This window comes from Rhamphochromis longiceps, linkage group LG2, assembly GCF_057381845.1.
Source record: "Rhamphochromis longiceps isolate RC_006_pf linkage group LG2, R_longiceps_female_GT1.1, whole genome shotgun sequence".
NCBI classification, from domain to species: domain Eukaryota; kingdom Metazoa; phylum Chordata; class Actinopteri; order Cichliformes; family Cichlidae; genus Rhamphochromis; species Rhamphochromis longiceps.
Window position 1 is genome coordinate 4,013,334 of NC_140558.1, and position 17,173 is coordinate 4,030,506.

At 37.8% G+C, this 17,173-nt stretch overlaps 3 protein-coding genes across 3 annotated transcripts; all 3 read right to left on the bottom strand.

The window, feature by feature from the left end:
- Window positions 1-525: 525 nt before the first annotated feature.
- Window positions 526-3,262, bottom strand: LOC146676808 (uncharacterized). Its single transcript, XM_085383769.1, has 6 exons — window positions 3,220-3,262; window positions 2,758-3,084; window positions 2,116-2,457; window positions 1,827-1,955; window positions 1,696-1,739; window positions 526-636 (listed from the first exon to the last, which is right to left on the bottom strand). The coding sequence occupies exons 1-6, from the start codon at window positions 3,260-3,262 to the stop codon at window positions 526-528; spliced, it is 996 nt and encodes a 331-aa protein (XP_085239895.1).
- Window positions 3,263-7,141: 3,879 nt separating this feature from the next.
- On the bottom strand, window positions 7,142-8,784 carry LOC146676809 (uncharacterized). The gene is made up of 6 exons (XM_085383782.1): window positions 8,724-8,784; window positions 8,227-8,559; window positions 7,784-8,122; window positions 7,495-7,626; window positions 7,367-7,395; window positions 7,142-7,276 (listed from the first exon to the last, which is right to left on the bottom strand). Exons 1-6 carry the CDS (start codon window positions 8,782-8,784, stop codon window positions 7,142-7,144), a joined length of 1,029 nt encoding a protein of 342 aa, XP_085239908.1.
- Window positions 8,785-10,118: 1,334 nt separating this feature from the next.
- On the bottom strand, window positions 10,119-14,614 carry LOC146676810 (uncharacterized). The gene is made up of 5 exons (XM_085383795.1): window positions 14,554-14,614; window positions 14,057-14,389; window positions 13,611-13,949; window positions 13,379-13,510; window positions 10,119-10,126 (listed from the first exon to the last, which is right to left on the bottom strand). Exons 1-5 carry the CDS (start codon window positions 14,612-14,614, stop codon window positions 10,119-10,121), a joined length of 873 nt encoding a protein of 290 aa, XP_085239921.1.
- Window positions 14,615-17,173: the final 2,559 nt, after the last annotated feature.

The window sequence follows — 17,173 nt, forward strand, 5'->3', positions numbered from 1 at the left end:
CAATGCCAAGAATTTTTTTTTAATCTTATACTCAAGTAAGACTATGTCATTAAAGAAGAGTATAATTCTACACACTTGCACTGAACTCACTCTGCCTGCTATTAATGATATAAATTCAAACATATATGTCATTTCAGGCTATGAACTATGCAGCTTTTAGTTGCTCCACAACAAAAGTAAAAGAATCAAAGAAAAAAAAGAGAGGAGAGTCACTAGCAGACTGTGGACACTGCAGGTTTTCTGTCTGATTAGCATCATCAATCCTCTGTATAGGCAGAAAAAGGCCAGAGCAGTAGTCCTTTAACAGACGCTTGGGACCCCTGTTTTGTTTTGTTTTTTAAATTAAGGTTATTTTGGAGATAGTTAATGATGATGCAATAAGCTTACTGGTGATTGACTGAACATGTTATTATTAACAGGAACAGAACAAAAAAAAAAATGAAATACAAAAAAAAAATAAAATTAAAGTCCATTGGCTCTAAGGAAACATCCTCAGTGTTGTGGGGGTAAGCATGGGAAACAGATCTAATCCGGTCCAAAATTCATGGAAATCTGCTGCCTCTTCACGGCCTTTATGTTCTTTTTATCTTGTATCACAGTAAAGATGACAGCAGAAAACACTGATGTGTCCTTTTCCTGGAAAAATAAAAAAAATATTAGAAACATCAAAACCAGAAAAACTAGTAATGCACACACACTAAACACTTTTTTACGCTTTATTCAACATTTGTACACTCTTGGTGTTCCTGGTCAAAAATGATCAAGCATTCAGTTACACCCCCCTTTGTAAGATGAACATACATACGCACTGATCCATATGTATAATGCATGCACATATGAGCACAAACATTGTTTCAGTAGTATCTAACTTTTTCTCATAGGTTGGGTATTTAATGCTCACAGGTCACTGTGTGACAGCATCATGCCAGGTCGATATACCCTGAGGGCGGCTCTTTATTACGTATTTGATTACTAGACAGGTGATTAGGAAAGAGGCCACGACACTGGCAGTAAGGATGGATTAAAGGAGCAAGTGTCAGAAGCTGAAGATGTCATGGAATATAATCCAGAACAAGAAATGACAGATGAGGAGCAATTCAGTGATGAAGAGGAAGGCCATGATGAGGCCATCGCATTTAAGTCAAAGAATGGAAACGTATCAACACCTGAGAATTAAATTGGGCCTTCAGCTGAAAAGGTCATCAGGATGACCGCAGGACCTAAAAATATGCCATATCCTGGATTGGTGATGTCAAATTCTGCTTTGAACAGAGTCCATCAAAACCATAGTGGTAAATTTGACCAACTTGGAAGGGAGACAGATTTACAAAGATAATTGGAGTGTGTCGAGCGCCATCCACTCATCTGTCAGACGCAAGTGCAGTTTGGGGGAAATTTCCTCCATACAAAAATAAAATATTTCCGTTAGAGTTTTGACAGGGAACACAGCAAGTGTTATCTTCTGTGACTGTATAAAAAATTTGAATTGTTTCACAGCAAATGTCCATGGTAACTTTGGCCCAAAGCAGTCTGTAATGTTTCATCTGATTATTGCTTATTGTCAAAGTAATGCACAAATTATGTTTTTTAGAATATGAATTCAAGGCATATTAGCTCAGCTTTTGTGAGTCCTAATGAAAAATTGTTTAACACAAAATAAACACAACATGACCGATGTACCATTATTTACTTTACCTGTTGTCTTTTGAAATCACCAGAGTTTTTCTCCAGGATAGTAGCTTGAATATAGAACATATAAATAATTATTAGAAATGTAACATTCATCCATTTTGTTAACTTCACAGACAGCTATGAACTTTGATTACCTTTGCAATAATCACTGTTGGTTTTCTTGATTGCGTAAGCGAGGAAAGCAACAACAATCAGAACCAAGATGGGACACAGCAGAAAAATAACTGTAGTGGCACTCTGTGACCACACGCTGCACCCAGGAACTAAATTAAAGGTAAAAAAACAACAAAAATAAATTTAAGGACAATATAAATTACAAAATTACCTTTTTTAAATTTTACCTTCTATGAAATCACTATGAACGTGAAACAAAAGGCACTTATTTTTCTGATATTCTAAGAAACAGATAAATGAAACCAGTACCTTGAAGTTTAGTTCCTTTTCCAAACAATATCTTCCCACATGTGGCCACAGCACAATAGTAAGTCCCTTCTTCTGAGGAGCTAATACTTTTATTGAACTGATAAACACAACTCTGCTGAGTCGCAGAGTTACTCCCACATTTATGATGTCTGTTTCCATCAGTGTAGATGATGCTAGGATGAGATGGATTTGATCCTTGTTTAAACCAGAACATACTGAGACCTCCGGAACATGTCTTGTTATCAAAATTAGAGAGGAGTGAACAATGAAGAGTGACTGAGCCTCCTGGAGGGGCTATTTTCTTTTGAACAACAGAATAGTTCGATGTTCTCTGGGTGTTTCCTGTCAAAATAAATATATTAACAAATGTGATTATAAAGAATACTGAAAGAAAAATAGAACAATAGTTTCAACATGTGTTACTTAAAAGATATATTTCACTTAAGGATCACTGGAAACATAAAAAAACCCCAAATCAAATGTATCTTAAAGGTAAATTTAATAATATTTGAAAATATTTAAATTGAAAGTTTAGTGATTTTTTTTTCTAAACATGCTCATTGATAAATTATTATCTTTAGTATTTATGTGATAAAGTTTTAGTTGCTGAAGCAAAATGTTATAGAAGAATCACATTATTACCTTTTACTAACAAATATGTCGCAGTCCATTTGGTATCTTGGAGCCACGCTGTGAATCCACAGTGATAGATTCCCTCGTCCTCTTGTCTTGTCCTCAAAATGGTCAGGTTGGTCAGATTCTTGTCATAATTAACATCCCATTTTGAGTTTTTGAACTCAGGTGCAAAGGCAGGTTCTGCAGAGTCCTTCACTGTCCAAATTCTTTGCAGAGAGTCTCCAGGACTCTGCTTGTACCAGTCGACTCTACGGCTGTACTCGGTCTTAGGCAGGTCACACAGCAAAGTTGCAGGTTCACCGAGTTGAACTGTAGTTACTGGAATAAGTGTGTCTAATTTGAAAGAAAACATACAAAACCTAAAACATTAAGTCACAATGATGCAGGAAAGCACCAGGTAAAAGTGAACGATAAAGCCAACGTACTTATATGTTGAAAATAACGTTAATAAAATAATAAAGCACTTACATCCTCGATGAAGAAGAAGCAGTATGACCCACAACGCATTCATGTTGGTATTCTCTCTTTTTAGTGACCTTGTAGAAATTTCAGTCAGTGTAGGGGGTAACATGGACCTTTTACACCACACTGTCAAATGCATCTGATTGGTTATCACAGAATAAATATTCAAGTGCAGTTCCTGTCACATGGGTCTTATCCAGGTCTTTGATGAGCAAATTGCCTTTTTCTTTATCCGGCTTCTCACTTTTTTTAAATATAACATAAGCCTTTTGTAGTTTTTGTTAGAGACAAAATTTTACTTCAACTTTCCCTGCAGTGTCTTAAAAGTTTACAATAGGATGTAGAGGAGCAGTTGTATGAACACACCTGACTTTCACTCAGAAGACTGAGGTTTGAGTCTTATCTGGAATATTTTTGTATTGACTCACTGAGTACTGTGAAGTTTAGACAATAGCTACTTGGTGTTTTTAGAAACCAAACCTACTTAGTGGGACTTGGGTTCCCATCGTGTCACCTTGCTGGTTCTATGACTCAGTGTTTCCAGTTTTCTTATTTTTGCATTTTACTATTGTTTAGTTTCCTCGTTCTTCCTGCTTTAATCATTTGTATTTCTGGTTGTGACTTCTTGTTCATTTAATCTGTTCTCATTTGTGCCTCCCTGTGTAGTCTATCGTGTATGTTTAGTTCTGTCTCATTCTTCTGTGTTCCATGTTTCTCACTTTGTTACTCTTGTCTCTCTGCTCCAGGGTCATGCATCCAGTTCTCCATTTAGTCACATCTCCGTGTCTCAGTGTCAAGTCTGTGTCTTTGTGAATGTCTTGGTTTCCTGTTTTACTTTGACAGTCTTGCATCATTTGTTAATGTTTCCAGTTTTTCTTCCTTCCCGTCTCGTTATGTGTGATTACTCCTTACTCCCAGCTGTGCTCTCCTCCTGTATCTCATTCCCTTGTTATCTCTCGGTGTGTCCCTCTGCCTGTTGTTGCCTTGCTGTGAGTTTCCTCCGTGCTTCTGGTAAATACCTAGTTTTCTGTTGCTGGTTGAGTTTTTTTTTAGTTTTCTAGTTAGAGTTTCATGTCTCTAATTTCTGGTTTAGTTCTCTTGTATTTAGTGTTGAGTTTTGTACAGCAAAATAAAGCTACGTCCTTTAGTTTATCCTTCTGTGTCTCGAGTCCTGCATTTGTGTCCTACATTATGCCTGTCACACAGCTAAACATGAAACACAGAGCATTTTACAATTTTGGAAAGGCAGTGTTCTTGGCTTTTCATGGCTACCAGGATTTCCATTCTCTGACTTCTGTAAAAGCAAAAACACAGGAATACATTTTTCCATATCATTAGAGGTTGCTTAATGTTACAATATGTTATAAGTTATAATAACATTTTACACAAATAACTTTTTTCACAAATCTTATCTGGGGGAGGAAAATTTATTTATTTATTTATTTATTTATTTATTTATTTTTTTTTGGCCTGTCCCGTTTGGCTCTTTTGCCATCAGAATTGTTGTCTAAAGGCAAAGAAAGATGCCCAACGGATTTACTTTACCAAATTGACCATCCCAGCCTTGCCGTAATGGTCCATTTGATTCACCTTTTATTGTTTATTTTATTTTCACTTACTGAATACGGGACAGACTTGACTGGGGGAAAGAAGGGGAGAAAGAAAGAGGGAAAGAGAAACAGCTGAGAAGAGGGACGGGGGAGAAGGGCAAAAGGGGGAGGAAAATTTGCAGACACAGCTGTTTGGAGACCTAAACACACTTGCATCAACTTCAAAACATGGGTATTACAACAAGACTTACCGAATATATTGTAAAAATGAATGAGTATAGCCAAGTGTTTACGCAGTTAACGAGCATGCCCAAAGCAGCAGTGTCCATAGTTCAAATCTTAATGAGTTTTGAATTTCTAGATCAGTACCGGTCCGTGGCCCGGGGGTTGGTTCTAATGTGCTGCATACCCATTAATCCACCCCATTCTCCTCTCATGTAAGTGTTCCCTCTGCCACAGTTCAATATTCCATCCCCAACCCACTGAAGTAATTATTCATCTTTTATCTACAGTCCTCTGTATATCCGTGTATCAGTCATTGAGCTGTACTAACTCTGGTTCTTGATATAGAAACCTTCATGTCAAAATGTGTGTGAAGAAAACATGTAGCATCGCAAAATTGTTGCTTAACATTGTTTTCTATGGCGTCAAAATGGCTTCTCTGTTGGTTGTAGTACTAATGCTTCAAAATGGATTACACTGTCTAATAAGCAATGTCAAAATGGATATGCCCATCTTTAGTTTTTGACCTTTCACGTGCTCTTGCTTTTCTCTTTCACAATTTTAACCATTAGAATACAAATTTCTATCTCCGATCGGGATTTCTTATTGGACTGGTGACTTCTATCCGACTATCATGCATATCATGATTGTCTGGCATCCTCTTCTGTCACACCTCTGCTTGTCCTCCTTCAAACCACTCAAAAGTAAACTCCACCCACTCCACCCTGCTGCTATCATTTTGCCACAAATCACCCCAGACACTTCCCTCCGCCCACTCCACCCTGCCTACACTCTGTTCTTCAGCTCTGTTGTGCACTCTATTGCTTTGGAAAATTGACCCTAGGTTTTTAAACTCATCCACTTTCACCACTTCTGCCTTGCACTTCTCATTTCTACTATTTCTCTGTCACTGCTCACACATCTACCGTGACTCTGTTCTCATACTTGACTTGCACAACCTTCACATACTTGCATATTAAAAACTAAGAGAACTATTAAAATGTTTCCGGGTCCTGACATTACACATTGCCATTTGCTGCCACATCTGCAGTTTTTTTTTTTTTACAATTATCATTTTAATTCATTTTAACTGAAACAACCATCAACAATTTGGCACATGAAGTTAACTTTGTGTTAAAGTATATAATCGAGTGTAGCCTTACTGTGTTTCTTTGATGGTAGTTCATTTTTTGTTTTTTCCAATACCATGTAAGTAAAATAATTTAATTGTAAAGTAAATGAACATTATTTTCTGTTAAGACAAATGGTTACATAACACCCCATGTTTTCTAAGCTTTAATATAAAGATGAAAACATTGCTGTCTAAGCCTTCAAAAGCAATGCAGTTCTTTATAATGTGATGCAATGTAAAAATGTCCACATGTCAATGAGTAGCCATTTTGAACAGTCATATTTCACAACGATGTCAAACCTACAAAAAAACCTACACTGGATGTTTAAAGCGCTTTGGGGTCCTTAGGAACTAGTAAAGCACTACACAAATACAGGCCATTTACCATTTAAATGTAGAGTCACATTGCAGAGTATTTAAAAAAGAAATAAGAACTAATATAAATGTAAAGTTAAACAGAGTCCAAAGGCTGACAGAAAAAAAAAAAAAACAAGGAACCAGGATGAATGGAGAACATGCAGAATAACTCATAGCAGCACATGAGGAATGAACTGACACTTGCGCAAAGAGGAACAGAGGGTTATATAATATGTACAAACAGAGGGCTGACTTTAATAATATAAAATAGCTTTTATTAGTCCCACAGTTGGGAAATTCACAGGGCACATAGGCATGGAACACACATTAAGTAATATTTAACACTATTAATAATTGTGTTAACGAATATTAGACAAAAGAGGGATGTGAAGCCACCAAAGAGCATCACAGCTTCTTCCCAAACCAAAAAACCCCAAAAACAAACAAACAAGAAAACAAATTTAAACAGAATAGCACACACAAAAACTGGACTTCTACAGAATACAAATGTGTGTGATGTTAGAATTGAGGAATTGCATAGTATTCAGTATGAGAAAGAAATTCTTCAGAAGGGATATCAAGCCTCAATGCTGCTAAGTCCTACAGATTCCAGTTTGCCAGAACAACTATAGTACTAATGAGCATACACTATTCAGTACATGAATAGTTAATTTATGGCTAAAACACTGACATCACTGTAGACTGTTTCTCCCTCTGTCACTTTTTCATTCCTTCGCTCTACTTTGCCATTTTTCCTCCTGTTGAAAGTTGGTACAGTATAAACCATGAGGTCCTCTTCTGTCTGAGGAAATAGATGAAGTTTATGAGATGGGAATGTTAATTATAAACACGTAGCTAAAACATTAAAACATTTTAATTTTTTCAGCTTTACCTGCTGACCTTCCTGATCACCATCACTGCCTGTTTGGAAGACAAAGACGTTTAAGATGAAAGATGCTGTAGGCTGATTACAAATAAACAAACAAATAACTAAATAAATAAATAAATAATGTCTATTACCATTCCAACAATCACAAGAGTTTTTCTTAATGGTATAGATGAGGAAACCTATAACCATCAGACTTGTAACCAAAGCAGCACATAACAAAAAGAGAGCTGTGTTGGCCGTCTGCAAATCCCACATGTTGGGTGCTGTAAAAATATAATCACCCAATAATTGTGATTATTTTGGTAACATTATCAATTAAAACAAATATATTTTATTGATCACATGGGTATGTTGTACAGAAGTAAATGGTAAATGGTAAATGGCCTGTATTTATATAGCGCTTTATAGTGTAGAATTTACCTTTAATGTCCAGTTTTGATTCATTTCCAAAAATGATCTGTCCACATATGGCCACAGCACAGTAGTAAGGCCCAGGATCAGAGGAGCTGACGTTCCTTGAGAAGCTGTAGACACATTTACGTTGTGAGGGAGCTTCAGGACTCCCACATTCATCACCACTGTTTCCATGAACATAAATGGAATGGGATTTGTCTGATCCAGCTCTGAACCAGTACACACTGGGATTTTCTGGACAACTTTTCTTCTCATACTTAGAGAGGACTGAACACCGCAGAGTCTCTTGGGCTCCTGAATGAATGCGATCAGAAGATCGCATTTGTATGACATCAGGTTCTGGTCCTTTTGAAAAAGATTAACATAAATAAATAAATGAACTTTATTGAGATGCCATTGAGTTGGACATTTTAAAATTAGACTCATAAGCACATAAACCTTTTTTTTACCTTTGATGGTCAGAAATGTTCCCTCCAAAAAGGTCATAGCAAGCTGTCTGACTTTTATGCAGTAGTAAAAACCAGTATCACTTAGTTTAGTTTTACTGATTTGCATAATAAAGGTTCCAGGTTCTTGTTTTACTGTAATATGAGACGTATTGTTAACATCGTCATAATCAAAGGTGAATGTTCCTCCCAAGAATTCAAACTGGTTTCCAGAAACAAGTCTGATCCAAAATAATGTTTCCTGGTGCAAAAGTGTTGACTGGCGAATACACGAAAGTGTCACATTTTGTCCAACATCAACAGTCTTTGTCACAAAATTGTGGTCATTTGAGCAACCTGGAAAAACAAACAAACAAAAAAAGTTATGATACTTGTAAACAAATACTATTATAAACAAGAAAGATAAACTGTCGTCTCCCACGTGCTAAATTACTGTGAGAACATGACTATATGCATGGTACTTTAAATATAACTGCAACACGTCTTTTCTACATACTTACCCCCCATTCTGGCTGTCAGCAGTAAATAAAATAAGACCATCATTTTCTTATTAAAACACATTTACATTGGAGCATATGATGATATGACCAGCTTTAAAATAGACGTGCAATGTGGGAGGGAACAATTTTAGATCAGTCTGATTGGCCTTGCTTTGCTTTCTCATTCACTATATTACCACAGTGGAAATATCAACTATATTTCCTACATAAACACATGAAACAACACCAATGAGTAGAACCAATCATGTTTAGTGTGAAGCATTTCTTTTGTGTTGTGTAATTCACACACATTAAACATAAAACATTCTTTTCATTATATGTTTAAAAAGTCTGACGTTTTCAGCTGAAACTAAATAGGTCTGTCTGACTGGGGCAAATACAAATCTACAGTGATGTGAAAGAGAAAGTACCCCCCCTTTCAATCGTAATGTGTTTCACTCACTATTCTGAAACATTATTTATCAATAGACCCTGAGATTAACAACTCAGACACACAATTTCATTATTTATGTACAACAAACTGGGTTAAATTTAAGCAGAATGGGATTCAATAGCTGGATCGGAAAACTTTTAAAACCACCATTATGTCTCTGTGGAAGAATGTTGGCACACTTTTCTTTACAATACTGCTTCAGTCGTTTAGTTCCTTGAGGTTTGCACTCTTTGACTATGTAAAGCTCTCTTGATGTCTGAATTTTGATGAGCTATCGTAAGATCTTGACTCTTTTCTTTTTCAACCATTCTGTGGAAGATCTGCTGTTGCAGGATCTTTTTGTTGTTATATGATTCAGCTTTGGTCAAGCAGTTAGATGTTTGAGAGATGGACTTACATCAGACTCTAGATTATTTTGATATACAGTGGTGTCCTGGCTACAAAATAAGCCCAAATTATCACCCATGCGTCATTGTGCTTGACAGCTATTATGACGTGTTAATGCTCATATGTTCTGTTTGTTTATCACCAAACTCATGGCACTGTCTATTATGGCTAAAAATCTCCAGCTCGATCTTCTCTGTTCAAAGAACATTGTTCCTGAAGTTTTGTGTTTGCTGAGATGAACAGTACACAGTACAGCAGTCTGCATGGTATTTGATAAAGAATAACATCAATTATAGAATCATTTATAGGAAACATGTTATCTACCCACCATGGTCACAGAACACAATCAGAACATTCTATGTACAGGATAACTGGTACAAATACATCTTAAAACAGAGGATTATATAGACAAAACATAACACTAGCCTAATACTACTAGATAATACTAACCTTTCTGTTTGGCCATCCATTAATTACAGGTGACCAATTTGTTAACAATTCTCAGGGTAAATATGAGTTGGGGTTCTTTGGGTTGTTTTTCTTTGTTTGTTTGTTTGTTTTCTTGTCTTGTTGTGTTAATGTCCTAAACAACAGGAGAAGAGAACAGGAAGCATTCATGTTTAATATAACCAAAACTCTAAATACAAACTGAGTATGATATCGTGTCAAAGTCATGCAATATGGTATCCACAGCAGTATACAATGCAAATAAAGTTAGCAGTTGTCATCATCCCCTGAGTAACCTCTAAACCACATTATGCTTGCTCAGAATTAAAAGGTATCATAATGTTGTGATGTGGAAATAGGTAGCAGCTGTACAGGTTTTATTGCTTTTTGTTTGCTTGATTTTTACTCATGGAAACAAAAGGACTGGTTGGGCTTTCAAACAAGGGTATAAATACAAAGGGGATTCTCTTTTCTCTCTTTAACATCAGATAGTTGTTATCACTGTTTTATCTATTTTAAAAAAGCAACTCGCGATTAGCATTAGCATTATTTTTATGATTGTCTGAGCAGTTAAATGCTATAAAAGGATTTGACCCCATGCCTTATTTAGATTTCATATGAATTGCTTTCTTATTCAGGGACTTTTCATCAGGCAGAAAACAATTGACTGGCTTTTTATTATTTGAGCCTACCTTTCTGCATCCTTAGGATTTGGTTTGTCTCACCTATACACACTCCATTACGACCATTTTGGATTCAGGAGACAGACATTCTCTATAATTCTAAGATTAGGCTTAAAATTTTACTCAAAAGTTTATACAAGTCAGATTGGATAACGGCTTCGACCTGAGACTGGTTCTGACAGAGGTCTCTTCCTGTTAAAAGAGAATTTGTCATTCCCACTGTCGCCAGCCGCTTGCTCTTAGGGCATTGAATGTTTTCTTTTAATGTAGTGGAGCCTTTAACTTACAATGTAAAGCACCTTGAATTACACTGAATAAAAGACCATGTTTAAACTTACCCCTTTACAGTTTCAGAACTGTGACTCTCGGCCTCATATCAACACCTACCAATGTCTCAAACCGCCTCTGTGGTTGGTCATGCCACAATAGGTGTGTCCAGGAGTGCATTTTTCCATCACACATAAAGACTCATGCTGCACAGTGTCACACATACTGATGCTTTGTCCTTGTCACACTGTTTGAAATCACCATCTATCCCCTTTGTGCAATTTTCTGCTGCCATGTGTACAGTTCCCAAATGCTATTTTCAAAGATAATGAAGTGTAAGAACTAAGAAAAGTCTGCCTAAAAAGGTAAGTGATCTCACAGTTTTCACCTGAGAGACAGATATTTTCTGACTTTTCTTTCTGACTCTGTCACTGTTTAACCTTTGGAAAAGTTGTTAGTTTAATTTTATGTAAATAAATCCTTTTATAAATTAGCCACAAATTCGAAGGCAAAGTTCTCATGTCTGCAACAGGAATCTTTTTGCGCAGTGGCTACTATTAGCCCTGCCTACTCCAACACTGGATGATATATTACAAAGTGGATTAAAGTGATAGACAGAGCAATATTCAAAAATACTGGTCTCTCAAATAGTGTGGCAAAATCCCTTTCATTTCACTTATAACCCACTTCTATATAGCATATTTGTTATTCACCCAAGTGTATCATTTTCCCAACAAACCTTGATGGATAGGATACATTTAATTATTTGAAAGTTAATTTTGGTCATAATTCAGCTGTTTTTGTAACAGACTATTTAGCTTTGTAGGGTTCAAGTAAGTCATAACCTAGTATTGCTATTTAAGCATCTCAAAGTAATGTATTGTTTTTGCTGTAAGCAAACATTAAAAATCTGCAGTTAGCTTAAACATGATAGAAACAAATGAAAAAAATACAATCAGAGAAATATGGACTGGTTCTTAAATGGACTGCTTCTTCTACTGCACTTTTCTACTCTACCTGAGCACTCAGAGTGCTTAAAGAATGTTGCATGTAAAAATGAAATAAGAAGGCCTTGTTTTTTTATCTGAAAGCAAATCTGTAATATAGTCAACTTTATTAGATCATTGTTTTTGTGGTGTATTTTAATTTTAAGGAAAGAAGACACCAATGGGGATTGTTATCATTTAGTGAAAATGTTTTACACTGAAGATCAATACTGTTAAACATACATATCAGACAAAGGCAAATAAAGCTTAAACATACATACTCTTTCAAAAGCTCCTCAAAACAGAAAGAATGAACTTCAAAACCAATGCAAGAATGAATTACCCCATAAAATTATAATAACACGCAGAGTATGGCATGATTTTAAAATATTACATAGTGTCTAATATATACGGAGCCCCACATGGGAGAAAAAAAAATTAAGACGGACTTTTGCGAGATCTCGCAAAACAAACTCAGGATCTCGCAAAAGTTGAATTCCAACAATGGTGGCAGCTACTTAGTTGTAATATTACTCTTTCTGGGTCACAAAATAAACTTTTAAGATATTTTGAGGCGTGAATGTAGTTGTGTAAACGTCAGATATCTGCTCGATTTACAAGACATCACATATTTGCAAAAGTGCTCCGACGTTTTCGGAGATCTGCCACCCACCATCTCGAAGCTAAAGGGAGGTCGAGACCTACTACAGCCGGGAGGAACACCGCTTTCCCGGCACATCGTGCCTCGACCTCCCGGTCGGCTTCGAGCTGGCGGCCTCCGAAGAATGCGGGCAAAACTTTTGCGAGATCCCGAGTTTGTTTTGCGAGATCTCACAAAAGTCCGTCTTAATTTTTTTTTTCCTCCCATGTCCCCTGCGGGGCTCCCTAAATATACAATATTACACTACTAGTAAAATAGAAGCAGAGGTGATAGCTAAATGTTAGCTTTACCACAATTTATGAGAAAATTAAAGTTCTAGTTGGTAAATGTACAATGTGTAAAATATCTGGCCAAGCACTGACATGAGTCAGTCTGCTGCCTTTCTGTCATGCCGTTGCTCAGCTTTCCACATGGTGAAGACTGCCACAGAATAGGTCACCAAATCCTTAGCTCTCTGAGGAAAATATGAGACATGTATATATGTATATATATATATATATATATATATATATATATATATATATATATATATATATATATATAGGGAGAAAGAGAGAAAATCTTAGACTTTTGATGTTAATTACAAATGCCACGAGAAAAGTATGAAACCTTTTCAAGTCTTAGATATACACTTTACCTGCCAACTTCTCTGTTGACCACTACTGGATCTTCCAGCTTCTATTAGTCGAACAAAGAGAGATAATGATATGATAGGCTAATTTAGATTATAATTTAAACCTGTAAAATTAAAACAATAATGATCGAGTGATGTAAGGAAAAACATCTGTTACCATTCCAACAATCACAAGCTTTCTCCTTGAGATTATAAATGAGGAAACCTATAACTATCAGACTTGTAACCAAAGCAGCACATAACAGAAAGAGAGCTGTGTTGGCCGTCTGCAAATCCCACATGTTGGGTGCTGTAAAATTAAAACAACCATTATTTTGGCAACATTATCAATTAAACCAAATATATTTTATTGATCACATATGTATGCTATACAAATGTTTAACATTTACCTTTAATGTCCAGTTTTGATTCATTTCCAAAAATGATCTGTCCACATATGGCCACAGCACAGTAGTAAGGCCCAGGATCCGAGGAGCTGACGTTCCTTGAGAAGCTGTAGACACATTTACGTTGTGAGGGAGCTTCAGGACTCCCACATTCATCACCACTGTTTCCATGAACATAAATGGAATGGGATTTGTCTGATCCAGCTCTGAACCAGTACACACTGGGATTTTCTGGACAACTTTTCTTCTCATACTTAGAGAGGACTGAACACTGCAGAGTCTCTTGGGCTGCTGAATGAATACGATCAGAAGATCGCATTTGTATGACATCAGGTTCTGGTCCTTTTGAAAAAGATTAACATAAATAAATAAATGAACTTTATTGAGATGCCATTGAATTGAACATTTTAAAATTAGACTCATAAGCACATAAACCTTTTTTTATTTACCTTTGATGGTCAGAAATGTTCCCTCCAAAAAGGTCATAGCAAGCTGTCTGACTTTTATGCAGTAGTAAAAACCAGTATCACTTAGTTTAGTTTTACTGATTTGCATAATAAAGGTTCCAGGTTCTTGTTTTACTGTAATATGAGACGTATTGTTAACATCGTCATAATCAAAGGTGAATGTTCCTCCCAAGAATTCAAACTGGTTTCCAGAAACAAGTCTGATCCAAAATAATGTTTCCTGGTGCAAAAGTGTTGACTGGCGAATACACGAAAGTGTCACATTTTGTCCAACATCAACAGTCTTTGTCACAAAATTGTGGTCATTTGTGCAACCTGGAAAAACAAACAAACAAAAAAAGTTATGATACTTGTAAACAAATACTATTATAAACAAGAAAGATAAACTGTCGTCTGCCACGTGCTAAATTACTGTGAGAACATGACTATATGCATGGTACTTTAAATATAACTGCAATACGTCTTTTCTACATACTTACCCCCCATTCTGGCTGTCAGCAGTAAATAAAATAGGACCATCATTTTCTTATTAAAACACATTTACATTGGAGCATATGATGATATGACCAGCTTTAAAATAGACGTGCAATGTGGGAGGGAACAATTTTAGATCAGTCTGATTGGCCTTGCTTTGCTTTCTCATTCACTATATTACCACAGTGGAAATATCAACTATATTTCCTACATAAACACATGAAACAACACCAATGAGTAGAACCAATCATGTTTAGTGTGAAGCATTTCTTTTGTGTTGTGTAATTCACACACATTAAACATAAAAAGCTCTTTTCATTATATATATTTAGAAAGTTTTCAACTGAAACTAAATAAATGAACTAAAATAGGTCTATACAAAGATAAGATAAGACAGTTTTCAGCTAAATAAAAGATGTTTGTCTGACAAAGCAAAGACAGACTTGCAGTAATGTGAATCAGATCAATCTCTTTCAGTTCTAAGCTTTTTGTATATCATGAGTTAATAAATACTCTGTTCTTACCATTTTCTAAAATGTATTAAATACAGTCTCAGATGAACAACAACTCATGGTATATTAGACAATTTAATGATTTATGTAGCAAAAATTGAACAAAAATGCTCAGGTTAACCTCACCTCATTCTAATATATTGTGTTTGTTATGCATCAAATGTGACACTGTGCATTATGACGATACATCTGTACTTTATCTATCCACAGGACATTGTGAATAATCTTTTTCATTATAGAATGATGTCTTCCTTGGCATTGTGTTCACACACTAAAAAATACCTCCAAACTTTCAAAACTTTTTTTTTTTTTTTGCCTGTCCCATTTGGTTCTTTAGCCATCAGAATTGTTGTCTGAAGACCAACAAGGATACCCAATGGATTTACTTTGCCAAATGGATCATCGTGGCATTGCCGTATTGGTCCATTTGATCGACCTTTGTTTTTATTATTTATTATATTTTATTTTCAGATGTCACAGACGGGACAGACATGAGTGAGGGATAGGAAAGGGAGAAAGAAAGAGGAAGGAAAAGAAAAAAATCTCCTGGATCACCTGTTGAGAGAAGAAGAATAGAAAACAAGCAAAAAAAAAAACCCAAAGCAACATACTAAACACAACACCATCGCATTAATCTAGCTAAGTGTAAACAGCAGTAAATACTAAATATTCAATGTTGTTGTGCAGCACGCAGGACAGACAGCGCACAATGTGCTTTGAAGTAGCAGCCAAGAAAGGTGTAATTTAAGTGTACGAGCAGTGAATACCTGTGTGGATCAGCGCGCTTGTATTCAAATGGTTTCCACATGTAATGGTCTGCAAGAGGATGTAGCGAGCCATAGCCCCGTCCCCCAGGGCATGAAGCAAGCATGGAGGAGATCCAGGCCCCAGACATCCAGAGGCCCCAGAGTGCGAGAGCCCAAGGAGGACCACCGGAGGGACAGCCGTGCCACCCTCATGGGAAGGGCTGAGGATCCCCAGACGAGGTGTCACCCAGTAGCCACCGAGCAGAAGCTAGAGGGGGCTCTGCCGGCAGGCAGCTGTGCCAGAGTGAACCGAGCCGCAGGCCCAGAGGCCGGAGGCCCGAGGGCCCCCCGCACCCCGGAGGAGGCCTGACCGAGCAACAGGCGCCAGGCCCTGCCAGGTAGCCACCGGGAGTGAGCCGGTACATACCTGAGTGCCCAGCCCCGGACACCAAGAACCACCAATGCACCGACCCCTGAGGGCATCAGTCACTGGCAGGGAGTGTGGTGAGGGGAGATAGGCCTTGGAGGGCCTGGGAGTTCCCAGAGAGGTGGAGTCTAAGACCCGACCTGACATAAAGACACAGACAAACAGGCACACACAGACACAAACATGCATTCCCACCCTCATGCACACATATACAAACACTCAGCACTCCCCCAACGTAAGGATTGACATAAATGGACATGTACACACAATCACACTCCCCAAACATACTCTATACCCCGGGTCCAGGTACCCTCGCCCCCAGAGGGGGAAACAGAACCCAGACCCAAGAGATGTTACCCTTCCCCCCGGGGTGGAGGCAAGCAGACCGTCCCAGGCTCCGCAGCAGCAGGGAGGACAATCGGACAGCTAACATCTCCTCCCAGCCCCCCCGCCCCGATGGCTAGCAGAGAACGGGGGTGTGTGAAGACCCCATACCTCCCTCCTCCCGCTCATGTGTAGTGTTGCTGCGTGTTGTTCTAAAGTGCATTTAAAACAAGGGACAGCATGGTGCTGCTGCCAGAGAGCAGCAGGTGTTAGCACGGCCCCTCCCGAGAACCCTCAAGAGGTAGGTTTGAGTACACAGACCGTCCACTGGACGCCGTTAACGTGCCCACCCTCAAGGCCCTATATATATATGTGCGTGTTATGAGAGTGTAAGTAATGTGGATGTCTAAGTTGTGAGATAAAATTGAGGCACAGGTGGCCAGAAGGGGACAGGGGGGGGGGGGATTTCTCCCCTGCACCCTTGTGACACACCCGCACCCCAAGGCCCTACCTGTGTGGGTGAGTGTGGTGGAGCGGGAAGAGGGAGGTAGCCGGGGATGGGGAGGAAAAGGAGGGAGGGGAGGATGCCCCTCCCTAGGGCCAGCTCCCCCGCTGA